Source organism: Erigeron canadensis, chromosome 5 (assembly GCF_010389155.1).
Source record: "Erigeron canadensis isolate Cc75 chromosome 5, C_canadensis_v1, whole genome shotgun sequence".
Taxonomy (NCBI): Eukaryota; Viridiplantae; Streptophyta; class Magnoliopsida; order Asterales; family Asteraceae; genus Erigeron; species Erigeron canadensis.
The window spans coordinates 37,520,575-37,544,898 of record NC_057765.1 but is presented as its reverse complement, the minus strand read 5'-3'; the positions used below and the strand labels follow the sequence as shown (position 1 = coordinate 37,544,898).

Below are 24,324 nucleotides of genomic sequence, written 5' to 3'. Positions count from 1 at the left end.
ATTACAGAAGTCCATTTTGATGAGAATAGTCAACAACAAGCCACGCAAAGGCTGAAGACGTTTTTAATGAAAAATTCAAATTTTCTTCATGAATTAGAATGAAACCGGTCCAAAAATATAAGTATCGGTAAGAAATTTAGCAAACTTTATTTCAAACTTTCCTTCAACTGGTTTTATGAACCGGTTTTGATATAGAAAGCTCACTTTTTCCCTAAATCTTGTCAATTCTCATACCGAAGTTCCCTATGAAACGGGGAATGTATAACGTTATTGCTAAATAGACACCGAGGTCTCTTTCCGGTTGCCCTTTTTAGAATAGGAAACTTAAACAAATAGAATAAATTAAATAGACCTGCATTCGATGTTGTCTTGACGATGAATCGCCCCAAGAATTGACCGCCATTATGGCAACTAGACCCTCCAAAGTCGACTTTTCTTTTTTTATTCTATACAATTAATTTATATGCTTTATGGTTAATAATCTTCTAGCATGGAAATGTATACTCGTAGTTGTTGCCTTAATTATACATTTGGTATGAAAAGAGAGGTCATATTGATACCACATTATTTGATAAATTACCACATCTAATACACAACCATGATAATTAAATTAGTCAAAATTTCACGGTACCTTTATCAATTTATGTAGCAATAAAAACAAGTTGCACATTTCGTGGTTATAGAAAGTGTTATGAGTTGAAATCAAGTTCCTTCCATTAGAATTTCTTGATGATCCTCTTCCCTGCTTATTTTTAGAGCAATGGGAACAAAATCAGCTATCTACCAAATTTCACCAGCAGCTAACTTCCATTTTGCATAAAAACATACCTCTTGTAATCATCCTGCATTTCTACTAGGTGTTTGAAATTGTATTTTCAAAATATTGTTTTTAGAAAAACATGTTATAATTTACCGTGTTTTGTCGCGTAATAATGAATAATCTTTCAAAATGCGATCCAAACATCTTCTTAATATGTTACCCAACCACTAGACACACTTTTTTACCCACTCTCGTTCACAAATCAGTGAATCACAAGCCCCTTTGGTCAGTTGGTGTATGCTTGTCTGTGTTAATTCGACTGTCTTCTTTTTCCCCTTTTTATTCATTGGGGGTTTGGCCCAAATTTTATCATGGTCCTAGAAAAAGATGTGGGCTATAAAATCTACCAATAAGGCCTTTTTCATATGTTATTTGTCGTCGCGTATAGGTCTATTGGGCCAGACTAGTTTTATGACATGATGGATCCTTACTTTACAAGTTTACCATTATTAAATTTTTTTTCATTTTTGCGATGGTTATTAAATTTGAAACACAAATTTTAGGGGGTGTTTTGGGATTGATTTCGTATAATAGCTAGCGTTTTGAAATAGCATGTCTAAAACTGCTTTTACAAAACTCTGCAAAAACGTAACTAATTATTTTTTTTCAAACGCTTTTTTCATTAAATGCACGTAGTAAATAAATAATCATTTTGAAACGCAATTTCAAACCCCCTCTAAATTATCTTGATAGTGACCCAAAACCAGTTGCAATTTACCAACAGCTACATAATTGATAATTCCATTGATTCTTAACCATAACGTGGTTTTGTTGGTTTTCTTCTATAATAAAAATAATATAATAATAATACTAATACAAGATAAAAGTCAAAAACATACCAAAACAAAAAAATCCATAAAATATGAAAAAGCATACACTTGTTAGGATTTGCCACCACTTCTCCGAGTAACTGACCTCACCTCTGATTTCACTACCCACAGTACAGAATACATTTCTACAACCTTCCCCAAACAATTCCCAAATTCTCTCCCAAAGTCATGGTTTTCCCTTTAATTTCTACACCTTTTTTTTTTTACATTCTCCTATTCTGTTTTCACTGTCAAAACATACAATTACATATACATACATATATATAATATAAATTTAACAAATGGGAGAAAAAAGTGTCTTTGATGCCATAATAGTAGCAGAAGATACATTCAAATATTACTCAGAAGGTGAATGGAAAGTTTCTTCTTCTGGCAAACATGTGCCCATCATCAATCCCACTACCAGAAAGACACATTTCAAAGTCCAAGGTATTTATTTTGTTTTATTTATACTTTATATAGATTAAAAATTGTTAATTTCTGTTTTTAACCAGTGGGCTGGTGATCAGACATCTTAGATATCTCTAATATCAGGGTATTTGAAGAACTGAATAATTTTAACAAAAATCTCTCTTTAATAAAAGAAAATCAAGAACTGAACTTTTTGCTTATTTAATGAATTTCTCCAAATGGGTACCCATTATTCTCATGTTTTCTGTCATGGGTATTCATTAGAATTTAGAAATTCAAAAAAAAGTTTGGATTTTTTTATTTTTATTATTAATGCTTAATTGTTATTGTGATGTAGCATGTTCACAAGAAGAAGTGAACAAGGTGATGGAATCAGCAAGAGTTGCACAAAAAGCATGGGCTAAAACTCCTTTATGGAAAAGAGCTGAATTGTTGCACAAAGCTGCAGCTATTCTTAAAGATCATAAGAAGACCATAGCTGATTGTCTTGTTAAAGAGATTGCAAAACCTGCTAAAGATGCTGCTATTGAAGTAAGTTTGATTTAAATTGCAAGTTTTTTACTGTGTTTTTATGAAATTTTATGGTTAGTGACGTGATTGATTGATCGAATTTTTTAAACATTTTTGGATGATTTATTGTTACTTGTAACATTTAGTTAGTTACATTATGTTAAGTAACTTTTTTAGTAATTTACAAATAAGGGAAGGGAAATGTGTTAGCAAATTAACTAATTCTTCCATTTTTTGCACGTTAATAATCGGTATTAGAAATGAAGAAGCTTATACTCAACGACAGTAAATTTTTGTAGCGATATGTTCTCGCTACATGAAGAAAATAAGAAAGATGCAGCATAGCTTATGTTTGTGGATGACAAAGTTATAGTTATGTTATCTTTTAAGAATCAAATAAAGAAAGTGTTACAATATGAGCACATAAACATATAACAATTCACGAGTACGCAGTGGAAAGAAACGTATATGTAATACTATTAATTAACAAAGAGAGAATTGAAACGTGTACCTTTGCGCAAAGCTTCCAATAATATTAATAATAAGATTATTATTATTAGTTAGGGTTTAAAGCAAAACCCCTCTACGATCGCACACTAGACACCCCTATACCGTATGCTAGTACCCGAATCACGATCTCACAAACCCTTTTGTGCTTTCCCTTTTGTTGAAGTCGAAATTCAAAACATCCCCACAATCTATAGATGTTGTATAATGAATGTTTCATGAATAAAACTTATATTCATATAAGTTTTACGGATGAAAAACAAAACAAGAATCCTTATTTTGTCTCTTTCGTATTCAAAAACCAAAGTCACAAAAACCCTTTGTCTTTGATGCTTATTCGACCGAACTAAAAGAAGAGAGAAAGAAGAAAGATTTTCCTATGTGAAGGAATGAATAAACCCTTAGAATAAAACCTTTATATATAGGGATTATTTAAGGTTTATTTACTTGGTGACCAAGTTAATCAAGACCCCTAAAAGGCTCTCAAAAACCGGGCCCCCCATATGGATTTAGAGCGCAACTCTAATTTCCATATTTCACATTTTAATCTTTCATTTAATTAATTAAATATAATTAACCCCTTAATATATTTAAATTAATCATTTCGTGATCTAATTAATTAATATATTACTTTAATATACTAATTAATAATATAGAGTTACCGTGTCATTTCTTGTGACCCCGTAGGCTTAAATTATTTCGGGACATGCGATTTATAATAAAATGATCGCACTCCAACAGAAAGAAGCTTTAAGAAAAATCTAGTTTGAATTTCAGTTCTGAGTTTGAATACCGTGTGCATCTTTTGTTGCATAAAGCCCAAGTTTCTATATATATGATTTTGAAGGTTGTGAGGTCAGGGGACCTGGTGTCGTATTGTGCTGAGGAAGGGGTCAGAGTTCTTGGTGAAGGGAAGTTTTTGATGTCAGATAGTTTCCCGGGAAATGAACGGACAAAATACTGCCTAACGTCAAAGGTAAATTTGCTACCATCTATGTTACTGATCTTGCCTTCATTGAACAATAATTAATGCTGCCTATCTGGACAAGTGAAGATACTTGCATGACATTGTGTGTTCGGTTATTGCAGATTCCATTAGGTGTCGTACTAGCAATCCCGCCCTTCAATTATCCAGTCAATTTGGCCGTCTCAAAGATTGCTCCAGCCCTTATTGCTGGCAACTCCATTGTATTGAAGCCTCCTACACAGGTATGTCTGTTGAGGCAGGGAAACGTGCGGGTTGAGTAATGGGTCAATATGGGTTAGGTTCATAAACATTAAAATTGTAAATTCTGGTCACAACATGTTTGTTTGGGTTAACTGGCGCACACATTTATCACTTTTATCAACAATTAATGTATTGTTATAATTTCCTTATTGATATTATTAAAATGACTTCAGTTTTGAAGTTGTAAGCTTGTTTATATATGCTTAAGGCGACTTTTGACCCGTTTGACCACTTTTTATAGCTTATATATTCTTTCTTATCTATATGACTAATTTTCTGTAACGTATAACCCGCTCTGACCCTTTTTGCTTATAAATTGCCACCTCTTTTGACAAAAGGTTTAACTATCAGTCAATTGCCTAAAGTATATTTTGACTATGACTTAATGAAGGAATTTACACACTCCAGTTTAACAACTTCCGTGTATATTTTGATATGTTGATGTTCTTATATGTTAATCGGTTCAGGGTGCAGCATCTGCTCTCCATATGATACATTGCTTTCACTTGGCTGGTTTCCCAAAGGGGCTCATCAGTTGTGTTACTGGAAAAGGTTCAGAGATCGGAGACTTTCTCACAATGCATCCCAGAGTTAATTGTATAAGGTGATTGTGATCTGCTATTTTCCAATTATATAACCATATAAAATTAAACCTTTTTGTTAGAAGAAGAAAGGAATTTAAAATCTTAGGCCTGAAACCTTTCTTGTCATTCAGCTTCACGGGTGGAGACACTGGTATAGCTATATCAAAAAAGGCGGGAATGATTCCTCTACAAATGGAATTGGGTGGAAAAGACGCTTGCATTATTCTTGAGGACGCGGATTTGGACTTGGCCGCATCTAACATCGTCAAAGGAGGCTTTTCTTACAGGTTCGTGGAGGTCATTCTTGTTTTGCGGCTCTCGCTTTATAGTCTTTTAAGAAATGAAGATATTAAAGGTGACAATTTGAACTCCTCTATCTATAAATGACTTGATTTTGGTTAATTATATCTCAAACGGGTCAGATAATAAAATTCGTATATGAAGTTTGAAGATTTCTGAATATTACTGTTAAATCTCAAGTTCATTAATTTGTTGTTTTTACAACTTTTATCACACTTATTAGTTATGTCTAGGGGTGTTATCGAGTCGAGCCGGGCTCAAGCTCGACTCGAACCATATTTGCTCGGCTCGAGCTCGACTCGATAGCTCGATGAGCTTTCAGTGTGTAGGCTCGAGCTCGACTCGTTGTACCTACAATATGGCTCGAGCTCGGCTCGAAAAGCTCGAAAAAGGCTCGAGTTTGGCTTGTGTCTATAAACATGACTCGAGCTCGGCTCGAAAAGCTCGAAAATATATATCACTTTTAACAAAATTTATACAAATAGCCCCTGTAGAATTAGAATTTACTATTTAAGGATTATATATATAAATATTTACATAATATATGGAAAGCTCGAAAAAATCGATAAGTATTCGAGCCGAGGTATGTAAAGCTCGAGCTCGACTCGATAATATTTCGAGCTTTAATTTAAGGCTCGGGCTCGAGCTCGATACTTGTTCGACTCGATCGAGTCGAGCTCGAGTTGCTCGATAAAAGCTTGGCTCGTTGGCAGCCCTAAGTTATGTCCATTAAAATTTCAACTAGACTTAATTTACCCGACTCTCATATCACAACATTGTTCCATTTCTTATACTCAAAGGCAGTTAAAATATTTGACTGATAATCTAATTCTTTGTGAAGACAAGTATTGTTATCTTAATGATAGAGTCATACACATTAGAATGTCAGAGTTGACATAGTTTATCTATCTTTTTCGAGTAAAGGAGGAGAACCTCCCGATAAACCTAGTTTATTTGTCTTAACTTCTTGGGGTTCTTTATCCTTATCAGTGGTCAAAGATGCACAGCAGTTAAAGTCGTGTTAGTAATGGAATCCGTAGCCGATATTCTCGTGAAAAAAGTTAACGAAAAGCTGGGAAAATTAAGTGTGGGCTCACCTGAGAATGATTGTGACATCACTCCTGTAGTAACAGAGTCCTCTGCTAACTTCATAGAAGGTTTGGTTATGGATGCTAAGAAAAAAGGAGCAACATTTTGTCAAGACTATAAGAGGGAAGGCAATCTCATATGGCCTCTTTTGCTCGATAATGTAAGACCAGACATGAGAGTGGCATGGGAAGAACCGTTTGGACCCGTGGTGCCTGTTTTAAGGATTCGTAACATTGAAGAAGGGATTAACCATTGTAATGCAAGTAATTTCGGGCTCCAGGTATGATCCGTTTGACTCTTAATGTCAAAACAGAACAAAAAAAGTTGTTTCTATGACTTGATTTTTTTTTCCAATTTCAAGAATAAATAACGACTATGTTGGAGCTTATTATATATGCTGTTGTTTAGAAGTTTTTGGTCTAAATATGCAAGAAAAAGAAACTAGAAGAGGCATACTATGTTGAATTTAAGGAATTAACATCTTTCACATCAGAAGTATCTTATTCTTCCAAACACACACAGTAGTAAAGTTGTTCGTATTTGATTGTTGATTTCATAGGGGTGCATTTTTACGAAAGACATCAACAAAGCTATGTTGATAAGTGACACCATGGAAACTGGTACCGTACAGATAAACTCAGCTCCAGCTCGAGGACCCGATCATTTCCCTTTTCAGGTTCACATTCTTTCACTTGATCATGAATTTACGTAAAACAATTCTGCCCCAGATGCCTGATCAAGGAAAACTTGTTTTTCTATAGGGCTTTAAAGATAGCGGAATTGGTTCACAAGGAGTGACAAATAGTATCAACATGATGACAAAAGTCAAGAGTACCGTGATCAACTTGCCCATACCTTCGTACGCGATGGGCTAGTAAATTTTACATCTTAATATAATGCTTTGGAGAACACTATGTGTATCTATAGCTCGTGTAATATTACAGTATTTGTGATTTTGCTTGTAATAGTTATTTTTGTTGGCAATATAACATGAGTTATAATATACTAAATTGGTTAATTACTTAAAATAGAATGTTTTACTAAATTATTTTTGCTCTAAATTTTTAAAGGGTTTTGTTAAACACTGATTAAATAATTGTACACTTATCACAAAATTTAGAGGTGAATTTTTAATATATGAAGTATATTTTTTTATCCACGAGAAATTTTGCCCTAAACGTTACATTCAACATTTTGTATTTTTAAAAGTGAAGGAAACCAAACCCAATAAATTTTTTTTTTTTAAGAAACCAGACTTTCCAATCCAGTTTCTTCTTTTACAAAAACATACCCGCTCCTCCGAATCCACGTTGACCCTGGCCCGGTCCAAGCGGTCAATATATTCTCGATGGGTTAAGTTTTTTTATTTAACCTTTTAACCTTTTTAAACGGCATAAAGTATTTACCTTTTTTATATATAAACAAACAAAAACCCTAAAATAAATACAAGTCCATTACACATATATCGCACATACGCACACGCACCACTTTCTTTTAGTTGTTTTTGTGTTAGCTTAATTACACGTACGTGTGACTTATTTAGAATAATGACGCTTACAGATGTTCAATCTTTGGAACAACAGCTTAAAGACGCAGGGCAACAGCTATTTTATCCTTCACATGCCGTTGATGGTCTTCTTTTCCTTCTTGATGTATAGTATATCTTTTTATCTAAACCCACCCTCTACTTTTTAATCAATTCTAGTTTTTGTTTTATCTATATTATTTATATCTTTAGTCTCTTTAGTTATTCATAGTTGTTATATGTTGTATAATTTGTGCTTCTTTATACATTTATATACAGGCTCTAAAAAGTTTTGTTTTTCCATCTTCTTTTGTGTGTATGTTCCTCAGCATGCAGAGAAACTTCTATCAAAGGTTGACCAGGAGCCCACATTGTCAATGCGAGATGCTCTTAAGCCATCCATGAAGGCGTTGGTTCAACACAGTCTTTTATACCATTCGGATGTCGATGTGAAAGTTGTAGTCGCTTCCTGCCTTAGTGAAATCACGAGAATAACAGCTCCTGATGCACCTTATGATGATGACCAGATGAAGGTACAACCAGAGGCGGAGCCAAGATTTAACATTGAGGGAGGCTCAACTGTATTTTTTTCTCGATCATTGTATACAATATAATGTGAAAGACACAACCATTTAATAATATGTTAGTATAATAGAATTTTATTACCATGGTCTACTTTTATGGGCCGAATATAAATGTTTTACTTGCACTAGCATGACTAGAAATCAAATAGTTATAGATTGGGGGTGGCTCGGTTCGAAAAAACATGTGTAATAGTTAGCTATGAGCTAGCGTTGCAATGTAAAGCATGAACGGTTGGCGGGGGCTAAGCACCCGCCAGTCCCCCAACTGGCTCCGCCCCTGGGTACAACCGCATACGCCCCCCACTTGTTAGACTAATTAATCAGTTAATCTAATCATTTATTAGCTGTTAATTAAACATCTTATGTATGGACAGGGTGTGTTGTAAGTGATTGTCTCTTCCTTTGAGCATTTAGCTGACTACTCCAGCCGATCTTATAACAAGCGAGCCTCAATTCTTGAAACGGTTTCTAAAGTCAGAGCGTGTGTCATCATGCTTGATCTTGGATGTGATGCTTTGATTGTACAAATATTTGAGCATTTTCTGAGATCAGTAAGGTGTGTTATATGTATCTCCTAAGATACGATGTATTTTATTTATTTTTGTTACTGTATACAGCATATAGTTGATGCAATCCTTACAACAAATGAACAAATGGAAATTTCTTTTATATCTGCAAGATTTCCATGTAAGATATAAACACAAATAACAGCCAGACGGGTTCTTCCTTTTCGGTACAAAAAGGAATTGAACCATGCACTTGATTTATAGTTTCGTTTTTCCCTAAATTTTGGACAGTGTTTATATCAGGGACTATCATCTTGACTCCATATATTCAATGATGGAAACTATAATGGTTATGGTTTTGGAAGAAAGTGATGAAATTGAATTTGGGATGCTCAAACCACTGCTGGCCAGCGTCAAGAAAGATAGTGAGGTACGGGTTATGAATTATGATAGCGTTATGAATGATGCATGATGTTTTTTTCTCGTTTTCTATGAAATTTTCCGACCCATTATGTTATTCTCATTTGTAGGGAGTTCTGCCAGTAGCTCGAAAGCTAGCTGAAGGTGTTCTTCTGAAGTCTGCAGATAAACTAAAGTCCGGCTGCCTTATGCGGGCTAAATTATCTCTGGGTCATACTTTAGATAGTTACAGTGAAGTTGTTGCTTCAGTATGTGGAAAGACAACTAGCGCTATGATTGGAAATAATCATGAAAATACTTATGGGCTACAATCGGTATGATTTATTTATGGACTAAGATTCATTCTTTACTGCAAATTTGGAAATTATACATTGATCTGTTGTGACTTGTCAGACATCTCTTATTTTTCGTATTATTGAGTATGATGAATCGCTTGTTTTTGTTTCTTCTAAGTTGGTTTTTTTTTTTGGTTTTTTTGCCACTAAGAACGGATATCGAACTTTTGGCTCAAATATATATGACGCGCTACAGGCTGATGAGAGCATGCTTGACGCAGAGTTATCAGATATATCACACAGTAGACCAGGTATGTCTTTAGCATTTCAGTAGTTGTTACAGGATATTGTGGAATCAATAAGTGTGTAAAGTTTCGAACACCACATGGGCTGTAAGTGTTAAGCTTAACTCACTATAAGTCTATTTAGACTAAGGTGCACGTAGTCACCTGGGGTTACCGTACATACTCCCGTGTGAACCAAATCGTGGAATAGTATTCCGGGCGGTGGGATTTAGCACTTTGTAAGATTATTGGAATTACTCATGAATTGGTTATGCCGTCCATAACGACAACAAGGGCCACTGGGTTTACTCATCATGTTTGTGAGGTTCCTTGTTAGGCCATGTGACCGCCTACAGACAACCTTCATTCCTAAGTGGCTAATGTAGTTAAAGTGGATAACATAAGCTAATGAAGTGTGATAAAATGAATATTATGGATTGCTAGGACATATTAGGAAGGTTTGATGTGTGTAGTTGTTACCTATTTGAATGCGTGAGAATATTTATAATGAAATTATTTAATTAGAAATCCTATTGTTGTATTAACTTTTATTTTACTCAACCTTTAAAACTGACACTTGTTTTGTAAAAATGTATTGTGTACTCAGGTGAGACGTTTGAAGATCTAAGTAGGTTGTTCGTGAAGCAGGTTGCTATTATCGAAGCTATTGGATGATTTTAGTTACCTTCTACTTAATGCATTTATATAGGCTCTATTAATGTAGTTGACTATTGTCTTATGGCTTTCTTTTAAGGAATAATGATCTCTAGATGTAGTGAATTATGACAAAATGTCTATGTGTATTGATCTAATCGGGGGTCTATGTTATGTAACGAACTTACCAAAATTGTTTCAGTGATGCATGTTTGATAAACGCCTAATCCATACTACTTTAAGATATGAAAACGAACATGTTTTGTGAATGTTAATAGACGATTAGGGCGTCTTTATGTTTGTTTAAGTGTTTCAGGTCTTTGGTGACAAATTGAAGTTAAATGGATCATTAAGAAGTCAAGCAAAGTCAAGAATTAAGTCAAGAAGTGTCAAGGCAAAAATCTGAAAAACTGCCATTTCAGGAAGCAGTCTGGGACGGCCCTAGCTGCACTAAAAATCCGAAAATTAGGGATTTATTTACTTTTCAGTTTATAACAATTCCATACACGACTTTGGAAGTTACCAATTCATAATTTCACATACTTGGGCAGTTTCTTAACACACACAACACCCCAATTTCATCATCAAATCATATTTTCATGGAGATCAAAGCTTTAATTGAAGAATCAATGATGCTATCAAAGATGAAGATTTTAGGCTAATTCTCTTTTGATCATTCTCATGTGAACAATTATGTAAGACAATTGTATTCAACTTTTCATATGTTTATGTTGGATTAGATGTTTAATTTCCCATTAGTCTTTTAACATCTAATGTTGTTTGGATTGTTTGAATGATTACTAGTTTATAACTTTGAATGAATTCCATCTATTTTTTGATTTCAATTTCTTGTTAATCAATTATTATTGGAAGAATCTCTTGTGAACTTGTAATCTTGTTAATGAATAGATAATTTAGTTGTGTCAATTCCCCGCTTTTCATTATCGTGAATCATCACAACCTAATTGATTAGTTCTTAGCATTCATTCAATCCAAGCATATAACGAATCATGTCTATATGGTTTCCAACGAACATAAGTTAGGTTATACTTTTGAAAACATAATTTGAAGCATGAGAATGATCCCTTTATTTAATTGAAGTATTTTGTTAAGTTTATGCTCAATTTTAGTTTTAATCAAACAAACAAATCAATCAAATCGTTTTAAGTTTATGTCTAGTTCAATTAACTCTTGTAATTTGTTTAACACTTTCCCTTGATTCCCTGTGGATACGGTACTCTGCTTACCCGTATTAATTATTGGTATTTAGTTTTAATTTTGATCGGTTCAACGACATTGATCAATGTTACCAGGTAATCTACAGATAGCCGGTTACCATCCATTCTTTTATACTTGGGATAATGACCTGTGGATGTAGTGAACTATGAGAAAATGTCTATGTTATGTATTGATCTAATAGGGGGTCTATGTTATGTAACGAAATTACCAAAACTGTCTAAGTGATGCATGTTACTGGGTAATCAACATGTAGCCGGTTATCATCCATTCTTTTAAACTTTTATGGCTAACCCCATTATCTAATGATTCATAAGTATAATCTAAATCAAGGGATTTAATCAAGAAAACAAGATACAACAAATATGCTAAAAAGATAGATCATAGTCGGGATAAACTACAAAAATGCCGGCAGTGCCTGAGTTTTAAGGAAAGAGGGTTATTGTAGAGATTGGATCAATTCATAAACGAAACAGAATCAAAGAGTGACTAATCTAAAAGTGATAATATGTTGACAAAAACTTTAGAGATATCAAAACTTTTATTTTTTTTTCTGTTGTTAAATTAAATTATTTATTTATCTGATTGACAACTAGTCAAATTCAAACAAATACATTTCCTTAAATACGAAGAACAAAAGACCCAGTAAAGTTTAGGGACTAATCTAAAATGTTAGATTATTATAAGGGGTTTTATAAAAATCTTTTAAAAAAGAAAAAGAATAATGGAATATAAAGACATTGCTAGTTACTGGTCCTACTTGCTACTATATTTGTCTTCTTCGACACACCTTCTTTAATTTTCATGGAAACCCAAACTCCATTAAAATGAAAAGTTAAGTTTCATTTTCAATTTTTAATTTCACCATATTAGCTAGATAAAACATACTTCATTCATCATGATACTATGTTTAGTCATACTAATCGTAAGAAAAAACCACTATAGATCTTAAAACATACTTAGATCTTGTTTTGGTAGACATCAAAAATTTTTGCCTTGTATTATCTGCTGCTCAGGGCTGTAGCCCAGCCTGTCCATAGGCAGGGCCAGCCCTGACAGTAATATAAGTAACTCTTAATAATGTCTTTCACGTCTCTGTGACTAAATAAGGATGTAATAGAATAATTGTGATTGTTCAGAGACTAGTTTATGACAATTTGAATATTAGTTACGGATTGTTGGTTTTGGAGGGCTGCAAAAGCCAAAACCATGCATATAGATATAGATATAAATATATATAGATACACTATCCATTTCAGATATCCATGTTTGATTTTTTAATGATGTGGCATGCCAAAACTTAAATAGGTTCTTTAACGACAAAAACTATCAATTTCAGATGTCCACGATTGACATCAAAACCTAACAATATTAGCTTTATTGAAAACTTTATAAAAAGAAAACTTTTTAATAGTCAAAACTTAAATAAGTTCTGTCAATTATGAATATTGAGTATAAAAATTTCTTTTTTTTTTTATTGAATCTCCCTATATATATAATGACACAAAGTTTAGTTGTCTTTTGTAAGACATATTTGGCAATGTTCGAGAAAAAGAGAGACATGTTTGGCAATTTAACATGAGTTATTAATATACTAAATTGGTTAATTACATAAATAAAAAGTTTTACTAAATTAATTTTGATCTAAAATTCAAAAAATAAAGGAAACCAAACCCAACAATTCTTCTATTATTAGAAACCAAACTTTTCAATCCAGTTTCTTGTTTTAGCAAAAACATAAACGCCCTTACGAATCCACGTTAACCCTGGCCCAACCCAAGCGGTCAATATAATCTATCCTTGATGTTTTGAACGGCATAAAGTAACCTCTTTTATTTATAAACAAAACAAAAACCTCTTTTATTTGGTGGGTGGTTTTTGCAAATAAAATCTCAACTTAAAAGAAAAAAAATTATCAATAAACAAAATAAAACCCTAAAAAAAAATAAAAAGTGCATTACATATATATCGCACATACACGCACTCACCACTTACTCTTTTAGCTGTTTTGGGTTAGCTTAATTCACGTTCACGTGGCTTATCTAGAAAAATGGCGCTTACAGATGTTGAATTTATGGAACAACAGCTTAAAGACGCAGGGCAACAACTAATTTATCCTTCAAATACCATTGATGGTCTCCTTTTTCTTCTCGATGTATATATTTTTATCTAAACCCACCCTCTTCTTTTTAATTTTAGTTTGTAAAATAAATAATTATTAAAATAAAACAAATAAAACTATAGGTTTCTTTTCACTAATAAAAATAAAAATCATCTTGCAATACATATAGGGGGAGTGGAGGTGGTTTTTTTTATTCTAAAAAATTTATGGGATCCAATTATTTATTCAATATACAAAAGAGATTTTAAAAATAGTATGTGAGAGGATTAATTTTCACCTAAGTTTGGTGTGACTCACTTTTCTCATATAGTATATTTTGAGCTTTGTGAACTTTGTCTTATTTATTTTATTTTAATACTTGTTTACTATAATCAATCCACATATATATTGGAGAAAAATGAATATGAGCATGTTACACATCCAAATTGAGTGAATCTCACATGAGAATTTTTTAAATTTTTAATAAGTGATTAGGCTCCATGTTTGTTATGTATTAAATTTAAAACTAGTATATGAGGATTGGTTGCCTAACAGTCCCATATTCGTTCCTTAGCTATAAATGTATATGTATATGTAAAAGGAGTGAATATGTATACCATTGACTCCCCTAGCTATATATGTATATATCTTTAGTCTCTTTAATTATTCATAATGTTGTAGAATTTGTGCTAATTATAGAATTATATATTGGCTAGCTCTAGTATTAGGGATAACCGGATAAATACATAAAAGTGTATTAATTAACCTTGTCATCTTTTGCTTTTGGATGTATAAATATAACTCTAAAAAGTTTTGTATTGTATGTAACAAAAACTTTCAATTCCTAGCTATTCGTCGGATATATAACATGTATATTTGTTGATGTGATGTGACAACTTTATAAGATGCCACATTACCTGATACGTCATCAAATCGATGCCAATGCCCCGTTATCAAAATCGATATCATGTAGCTTAACAAGTTATAAGTGATCACGTTCAAACAATAGAAAAATTTGGTTGTTTGATACACACGATTAAGGTTTTTAAGAGTTTGATATGTACAACAGAAATACTTTAATACATTTTCATGCCCTTTTATGTGTATGTCTTAAGATGTGATTCTGGTATAATTAATTAGCTAGTATTTTTTTACATCTTCTTTTGTGTGTATGTTCCTCAGCATGCAGAGAAACTTCTATGGAAGGTTGACCAGGATCCCACAATGTCAATGCTAGATGCTCTTAAACCATCCATGCAGGCGTTGGTTCAACACAGTACGTCTTTTAAACCATTCGAATATCGATGTGAAAGTTGCAGTCGCTTCCTGCCTTAGTGAAATCACGAGAATAACAGCTCCTGATGCACCTTATCCTGATGACCAGATCGATGAAGGTACAGCCGCATACGCCCCCCAGTACTTGTTAGACTAATCGATTGATCTAATCATTTATTAGCTGTTAATCAAACATCTTATGTATGGACAGGGTGTGTTGCAAGTGATTGTCTCTTCCTTTGAGCATTTGGCTGACTATTCTAGCCGATCTTAATTATAACAAGCGAGCCTCAATTCTTGAAACCGTCAGCTCCAAAGTCAGATTGTGTGCCGTGATGCTTGATCTTGAATGTGATGCTTTGATTGTAGAAATGTTTGAGCATTTTCTAAGATCAGTAAGGTGTGTTATATATGTGTTCTTCCTAGAAAAATTCACACGGATGGGACAAAAACTCCCTCTGTTGGTGTAACTAGGAACAAGACCTATATATTTGTAAAACTAAGAAGTCTGGTCTCTAAGACCCCGAACTTGGCCACATACATTGAAGTCCGGTGTTGTAGACACCGAACTTGCCCACGTGGAGTAAATCTGTTGATGGTCCTTGAACTTCGATTTCAGATTTACAAATATATTAGGCAAGTTCGGTGTCTACAACACCGGACTTCAATGTAAGTGCCCAAGTAAGACACCGGACTTCCTTGTTTTGCAAAAGTTTTGAGTAAAGTTCCTAGTTGCACCATTGGGTTGAATTTTGTTCCAATCCGTACAAAAAACTCGTACTTCCTAAGATATATACTATGTATTTCATTTTATTTTTGTATCGCATTTTTGTATACATTATATACTTGAAGCAATCTTTACAACAAATTTAATGGAAATTTCTTTTATATCTGCAAGATTTTCATGTAAGAAATAAACACGAATAATAGCCGGATATATGGGTTCTTCCTTTTTAGTACGTACAAAAAGGAATTGAACCATATATGCATTTGATTTATAGTTCCATTATTCCCCTAATTAAATTTTGGGGCTTGTTTATGTCAGGGACTATCATCTCGACTCCATATATTCAATGATGGAAACTATAATGGTTACGGTTTTGGAAGAAAGTGATGAAATTGAATTCGAGCTGCTCAAACCATTGCGATGTTTTATATTCACTTGGTAATTAGCTGTGTTTTGAAAAGACGCTTTAGTTGTCTATCTAACTGTGTTGGTATTTAAAGTTGAATTTTTTAGAAAGTCATATTTTCTTAAAGCAGCTTGTTACACAAGCATGCACGCATTCTCATCACACCAACATCTCGTTAATCAGGATTGCTAGTTGTGTCGATTTTTCATGGCGCATGTCGATGCCAATGCTTGCTGACACCTAAAGGATGGAGATGTTGTCTTTAACACCGAAAGTCTCTTCACATAAATATTTTTGTTGAAGGTCACCATTTGTATATAGCTCATGTGATAACGAAAACTTCCATCGAAGTATATCTTTTTTATATTTTATTATACTATTATAATTATTATATTACTTATGCTTGGCAAATCCATAAAGATATTTAAAACTTTTATTTTTCTAGTCTACAAAACAAAACAATTGTATTGTATATTTTATATGAGAAAAGTGAGTATAGCACTGTTATACATTCAATTTGGGTGAAAAACCCCTTACATACCAATATTTTAATATTTTGAATAAATATTTGTCACCCATGATTTTTAAATATAATTGTTAACATATATGATATTATATTTTTATTATGCATGTAAAATCTGAAAGTAACATATATAAAGTAAAATGTAGAAAGAAAAAAAGAAGGAAAAATAATATATAAAGATGAAGAGAGAAAATTTAAATCGAATATATAAACAAATATCAAAAATATGTGTGTGAAATTGATAAACTAAATATCTATTTTAACATTGATAATATAATCGGATAATAAAATATTAGATAAATTTATAAATATAATCTAGTTTTATATTATATTATAGTAGTAAATTATATTCCATATACAAAGATAATTAAATATAAAAGAAAATAGAAAGAGATAAGTTACAAATATCGACAATTATATATTTAATGTCTTTTAATTAGCTTTAATATTCACTAAATATCTAACGTATTTTTACAAAAAATAAACAAATATTAAGTTAGATCAAGTGGTTTGTGCATAATATAAAAAGTTAGAGGTTACGAGTCTCAATCTTGTATTTGACTTTTTTATTTGCTATTTAAAACTGATTAAAAAAAATGTCCAAGTAGAAAAATGATGATGTGGCAAATGAAGTCCACATGAGAACTAAAAAAATATAGATTTAAATGTAAATAAATCTAAATAAAACATTAAAATTACCAGAAAATGTTACCTAACCAAAAGGCCTAATTGACATGAAAAAAAATGTGTCACCTAGAAAAAAAACTATCATCTCTTAGTTATATAGAGAGAAAAACCTTTTATTTGTATTTATTTAATTATTCATTTTATTTTAAAAATGTTATTAATTTTCTATGTATTTGATACATGACTAAATCTAATAGATCAAAAAGTTTTCATTGCTTGACCTTTTTTTAGATGTTTTAAATAAAACCGTATATAACAAATCATTTTGGCTAACAAAAAGTATATCAAATGCAACACCTAATAGTCTAATACCACCACTTTGGTGGGGTGGTAGAGGTCTTGCCTATTAGTGTAAAAGACTAAGGTTCAATCCTTGGCAATAGGGCAGTTCAGGATTATTTGAAGTATATATATAATTGTAATATTTGATGTTAAAAAGAAATGCAACATCATTTATTGAGCACCAGCTTTATATGTTGGAGGTCTCGAGTTTGAGATATGAAAAAGACATTTGAGAAAATTTCACAATAAAGTTCTCCAGTGAAGCAGGTTGAGTCCTACAGAGGGGACAAGGTTTTATCCCAATTAAATGTCGTGCATTCGGACGGTTTAGTTGGGAGTTTCTCCTCCTACTAGGTATTGAGGGTGAGGAGGCTCTCTAGCGCGGACGCAGTTAAGAGAACGTAAGCTAGATCCCTGTTGCGAGCAAATGATCCACACCTTTTAAAAAAAAAAACATCCACGTTAACCCGATCGTTCCACACGGGTCTACATATACTGGATGGGTTAGGTTGTTCGATCCCCTATAAAAAAGAACCCTAAAAAAGTCCACTACATATATATCGCACGAATCACCCCTTTTTTTTATTTTCGCGTTTTGTGTGTTAGCTTAGTTCACGTACGTATGTGTGAGTCTTGTTTGTATATATCTAGTCTAAACTAGATGAATGGCGCTTCCATATGTTGAATATAGAGAACAACAGCTTAAAGAAGCAGGGCAACAGCTATTTTATCCTTCACATTCAATTGATGATCTTCTTTCTCTTCTTGATGTATATATATCTTATCTTAGCCCCACCCTCAATCTACTTTTTAATCTATATATTATCTTTCTTATAGAGGTGAGTTAATTTAGGGACATCTTAAATTAGAGACCATTAAGGACATGTAACTTACACTTGTGTAAGTATGGTGGTCGCCGCCGTCGGAGGATCATGGTGGTGGTCGGAGATGATGGTGGTGGCGGTGGTGATGGTGATTGTATAACTTACACTTGTGTAAGTTGTAACTTAACTTACACATGTGTAAGTCGTGGTGGCGGCGGTCGACGTCGCCGGAGGATCATGGTGGTGGTGGTGGTGGTGATGGTGGTCGGAGATGGTGAAAAATGAATGATTGAAAAGTGTCCCTAGTGTCCCAAAACTAACTTTTATTCTTTCCTATGTATCTATATCTATATATTTTAAGTCTCTTTTTAACATATGTTGCATAATACGAGTATATGCTTATATATAGGTTGGAGAATAATAGTAGGATAAGTGCATGAAAATTTATTACCCTTTGTCGCATCTTTTATTATTGTATGTAACAAACTTCCGATTCCTATCAATTCATATATCCCTTGTTTTTTTTTTTTTTGGATGTGGTGACGTGACAATCACATAAGATGCCACATTACCTGACATGTTATCAAAATCGATGTTAATGCCACGTCATCAAAAATGATGTAGCAAGTTAGAAGGCTCCTCCTTATAACACCCCACTTCTAAATCACTTCTAACACTATTAATCAGTTTCTCTCTCTTCTATACACACCAAGAACACCCCCTCCTTATAACCCCCACTTCTTCCCCTCACATCATCTTTTCGAGCCCTACTTTCCTTCACAAATTCGTGCGTCTAACATCCGAACAAAGCCCCAGACGTTTTCCTAGACGCGGCTGGTGCTTATTGCGTCTGAACGAGTGGCTGTGTCCGAAGCAACAAAGACGCAGGGACGATGCCCTATAAGCATGGGTCTAAGTGATCATGTACAAACAATAAAAATATTTGGTAGTTTGATACATAAAAATGATCAATAGAATACATTTTTCATGCCTTTTATGTGTATGTCTTAAGATGTGAATTTGATATTGTATGTTTTTCTATCTTCTTTTGTGTCTACTTCTCAGCATGTCGGGAAACTTTTATCGAAGGTTGACCAGACACCGGAAAAGTCAAACTTTCAATTCCTATCTATTCATCCGATAACAAGTATTATTGTTGACGTAGTGATGTGACAACCACATAAGATGCCACATTACCTGACTTGTCATCAAAATCGATGCCAATGTCACACGTTATCAAAACGGATGTAGCAAGTTATAAGAGATCATGTACAAACAATAGAAATATTTGGTAGTTTGATATATAAAAATGTACAATATTGTACATTTTTCATCTTGTTTCTATCAGGGATTCTGATATAATTAGTATGTTTTTTCATCTTCTTTTGTGTACAATATCCTTTTATGTGTATGTCTTAAGATGTGATTCTGATATAATTAGTATGTTTTTTCATCTTCTTTTGTGTCTACTCCTCAGCATGTTGGGAAACTATTATCGAAGGTTGACCAGACACCGGAAAAGTCAATGGCAGATGCTCTCAAACCATCCATAGAGGCGTTGGTTCAAGATAGTCTTCTAAACCATTCGGATGTCAACGTGAAAGTTTCAGTCGCGTTCTGCCTTAGTGAAATTACGAGAATTACAGCTCCTGATTTACCTTATGATGATGATGACCAGCTGAAGGTACGTATGTACAGCCATAATACATACACCCCACTTATTAGACTAATTCTATATATAATCAATTACTAATTATTGTTAATTAAACATCTTAATTATGTATGGACAGGATGTGTTGCAGTTGATTGTTTCTTCCTTTGAGCATTTAGCGGACCACTCCAGCCAATCTTATAAAAAGGGAACCTCAATTCTTGAAACGGTTTCTAAAGTCAGATCGTGTGTCATCATGCTTGATCTTGAATGTAATGCATTGATTGTAGAAATGTTTGAGCATTTTCTAAGATCAGTAAGGTGTGTTATATGTACTTCCTAAGATACCATGCAATCTTTACACAAATGGAAATTTCTTTTATATCTGCAAGATTTCCATCTAAGAAATAAATACAAATAACAGCCAGAAGGGTTCTTCCTTTTCGGTACAAAAACGAATTGAACCATGCATTTGATTTATAGTTCCATTTTTCCCTAAATTTTGGGTCTTGTTTCTATCAGGGACTATCAACTTGACTCCATATACTCAATGATGGAAACTATAATGGTTATGGTTTTGAAAGAAAGTGAAGAAATTCATGTAGAGATGCTCAAACCACTACTGGCTTGTGTTAAGCAAGATAGTGAGGTTCGGGTTATAATAGCTTTATGAATTATGCATAATGCTTTCTTCTTGTTCTCTGTGAAATTTTCCGACCCATTATGTTATTCTCATTTGTAGGGAGTTCTGCCAGTAGCTAGAAAGCTAGCTGAAGGTGTTCTTCTGAAGTCTGCAGAAAAACTAAGGTCCTACCTTATGCCGGCTATATTATCTCTAGGTGATACTTTAGATGATTACAGTGAAGTTGTGGCTACCATATGTGAAGAGAAAACTAGCGCTATGATTGAAATAAATGATAAAGATGCTTCTGGGCTACAATCGGTATGATTTATTTATAACTAGGAATCACTCTTGACTGCAAATGTGCAAATTTTACATTGTGAGGCATCTCTTATTTTTGTATTAAATGTGAGTATGCTAAATCAGTTGTTTTTGTTACTTTAATTTGTTTTATCTTTTTTTTTTGTGTGTGTGTGTGCCAACACTAAGAATGGATTTCAAACTTTTGACTCAAATTTATATGACACCGGTACAGGATGAAGAGAGCAAGCTTGCCAGAGGCTTATCAGATCACACAGACCAGGTATGTTATTTAGCATTTTAGTATTTGTTATAGATTCTGGATTCTTTTGATATGTATATATATATATACATGAAAGAAGCTGCAAATAATTTGTACATCAGGTGGTTATAGCAGGCGGTCATGCAGAAGTGATAGATCTCACTATAGACAGATCTCCAAAGTCAGTAATGAGTAATGGAGATGTCACTGGTAATGAAGAAACTTTAGCTGATCAAGAACTCTTAAAGAAACCAGAGGAAGATGACATAAATCAAAAAAATCTTAATAAGAAAGACACTGATGATTCAGATGCCGATAAACAATCAAAGCTGCAAGAACAAACTTCTAAAGAGAGAGGAAAAAAAGATGATATGGTAATAACTTCAACTGAACCAGGGGTGGCCTTTAATCACAAGAGGGCTAGTGAGGAAACTTCTGATCAAAATGCGAAAAAGAGCAGGATTTCTGAAGTGGCGGGGGGTACTGCCCAATGTTCCGAGAAGCATTTTTCTAAGGAACCATTACCTACCTTTGAGGGAGTTATAGATTCCTCTGAGCTTTCTGATCATTTCCCCCAATGTGATAAGGACGTTATGGGTCCACCATCTAATCAAATGTTTCTGCCTGACGAAAGGGTGAAGCATATGGGCCCTTCAGGTGTTGCTGATCGGCTGGGTTGGATGGCTAATGGCTCTGCTGCTTTTTTTTCTCATGCTGCAGAGTCTATTCGTGCTTTGGAACGTCGTGTGTCTGATCATGAAGCAGAAGTAAGGACTCTTAAATGCCAGGTTGCTAGGGATGCTGTTACTATTGATGATCTACAAAAGATGTGTGAACAACATAGTAAAAGGTACGCTGAGTTGTGTGCTCAACATACAGCTAAAATGAAGTTGTATGAATCCAGGGTTGATGAATCAGATTCTCTGGTTACGACTAAAAATCTAGAGACTTCACAGCTGAAAAAACAGCTGGATGAGTTGGTTATTCGTGACAAGGCTTCTATTGAGAAGATTGGTATATTGGAGAAGGAAGTAGCAAATCTGAAGTCCCTGGATAAGCAGACCAAGCTTTCTTTTGGCCCGAGGGCTGTGGATGCTGAGAGAAGAGCTATGAAGGTTGAGATAAAAACGGAGACGGAGAATTCAGAGTGAAGAAGTCAAGAAGCCACTAGACTCGTGATCAGGGTTTACGATGAGAACTTTGGTGTGTTGGAGAGGGAAGTAGCAGATTATATATGTTCATATGCTGAAGAAAAACTTCACAAGACCCTTTAATGTGAAGGCATTTTTTGAATGGTTGATCGAACTTGCATATATTTGATACGTACTACAAAGTACAAAGTTCATTTGAATTTTCCCAATGATGAATTTCAATCCCTATACCCTAAAGAGTATATACATGGAGTGGCGGAGCCACGAATCGATGTTTTTGACTCATTGGAGGGGGTCGTACTATATAAACTTTGAAAAATATTTGGTCGAGCTATAGAAAATCCGTTGCGTTTACGCCTATTGGGGGAGGCTTGGCACCACCCAGCCCCCCCTTGTCTCCGCCTCTGTATACATGGTAATTTTCAAGCCGAAGTGTCCAACAAATTTAGTTGTTCGACGTAGGACTGTAATCCAGTCGAGCTATTATGAAGCTCAATCCAAATGGCACATTGGAAGAATACTATTAAAACAGGACGACCATCACCAACTTATATTCACACACACATATATATATATATATATAATATATATATATATAATATATATATGTTAGGTTTGTACAGAAAACACGGTGGTTGTCATGGTTAAACTCATCATTATCACCGAGCTTGTAGTTTTATGCTCAAACATCTATATAAGATTTAAACGATTTTTATACAAACTATGGATTAGATAACTTTTTTTTCCAAACAACGAGTTAGTAGTTAGCATTCGAGACGTCACAATAACAGGCAGTTGGCGAAACCCGAACCATGATTCAAGATCCCTTGTTAGTACCCTTGTAAGGAAAACTTCAGTGGAAACTCAGACTTGAAGCAATAACATTTCACCTATACCACATGTTACAAGTACCCAATAGATGGCCACTTGAGCTAACTCAAGTGGTTTATTGGATAACTTTATTACTTGAATACTTGATTGTACATAATGTGATAATGAGGATTATGACTTTAATGATTTAGATTGTACATAATGTGATAATGAGGATTATGACCTTGTTAACGATTTAGATTTTATTTTCCGTTTGAATAGACATACACACCAATGTTAATAATTAGTGAATGAAATTTATAGTATTAAACTGAGATTGAGTAATCTTGTTGTATCATTTGAATTCGATTCTTGAATTCAAATTCAACTTTTAAAAGTAAAGTTTTTGCAACCAAATTTGTGAAATACAAAAACATTCACTTTACTAAACGTTAGATTAGGTGCATCGCATATCGCGACACCATCAGTATAAAGTATAAACCATATTCCTCTCTTTTAAACCACAAAGAGTTAATATAACATCACTAACCGAACATAACACTTGATGAATTAACTTGCAATAGCTATTTATTAACAACTAAAATATTTCACTATTTCATTCTCCATCAATTACATTTATATCAATATTTTATCCCAATAACACTTCTTATTACATCAATAACTTACCCAACCTGCCAAACACCCCTTATATCATTACCTTCCAAACACCCCCTTACACTTGATAAATTACCTTGCAATATTTTTTCATTTTATCCTACCAAATGCATCAATAACTTACCCAACCTGCAGTAACACTGCCCGCCTTAGCCGCGCGCGAAATCCACTTAATTAACAGTTAACTAGGGTTTACAAATCCTATATTTTCCCCCCATTTATTTATGGTCATCAATACCACCACCACCATATCACCGCTGCTTTG

At 33.7% G+C, this 24,324-nt stretch overlaps 1 protein-coding gene and 1 pseudogene across 1 annotated transcript; both read left to right on the top strand.

Moving 5' to 3' along the window:
- Nucleotides 1-1,771: 1,771 nt before the first annotated feature.
- On the top strand, nucleotides 1,772-7,307 carry LOC122599992 (NADP-dependent glyceraldehyde-3-phosphate dehydrogenase-like). The gene is made up of 9 exons (XM_043772623.1): nucleotides 1,772-2,079; nucleotides 2,399-2,592; nucleotides 3,926-4,054; nucleotides 4,168-4,287; nucleotides 4,774-4,910; nucleotides 5,022-5,177; nucleotides 6,181-6,559; nucleotides 6,839-6,955; nucleotides 7,041-7,307. The coding sequence occupies exons 1-9, from the start codon at nucleotides 1,932-1,934 to the stop codon at nucleotides 7,152-7,154; spliced, it is 1,494 nt and encodes a 497-aa protein (XP_043628558.1). The 5' UTR covers nucleotides 1,772-1,931; the 3' UTR covers nucleotides 7,155-7,307.
- A 519-nt stretch (nucleotides 7,308-7,826) lies between these two features.
- On the top strand, nucleotides 7,827-10,548 carry LOC122601736 (annotated as a pseudogene).
- The last annotated feature ends 13,776 nt before the right edge of the window (nucleotides 10,549-24,324 follow it).

Excerpts from the sequence above, each read along its gene's own strand:
- LOC122599992 (XM_043772623.1), top strand. The coding sequence starts at position 1,932 with ATGGGAGAAAAAAGTGTCTTTGATGCCATAATAGTAGCAGAAGATACA. Across the intron at positions 2,080-2,398 it reads GACACATTTCAAAGTCCAAG|CATGTTCACAAGAAGAAGTG; the intron begins GTATTTATTTTG and ends ATTGTGATGTAG. Across the intron at positions 4,911-5,021 it reads CCCAGAGTTAATTGTATAAG|CTTCACGGGTGGAGACACTG; the intron begins GTGATTGTGATC and ends CTTGTCATTCAG.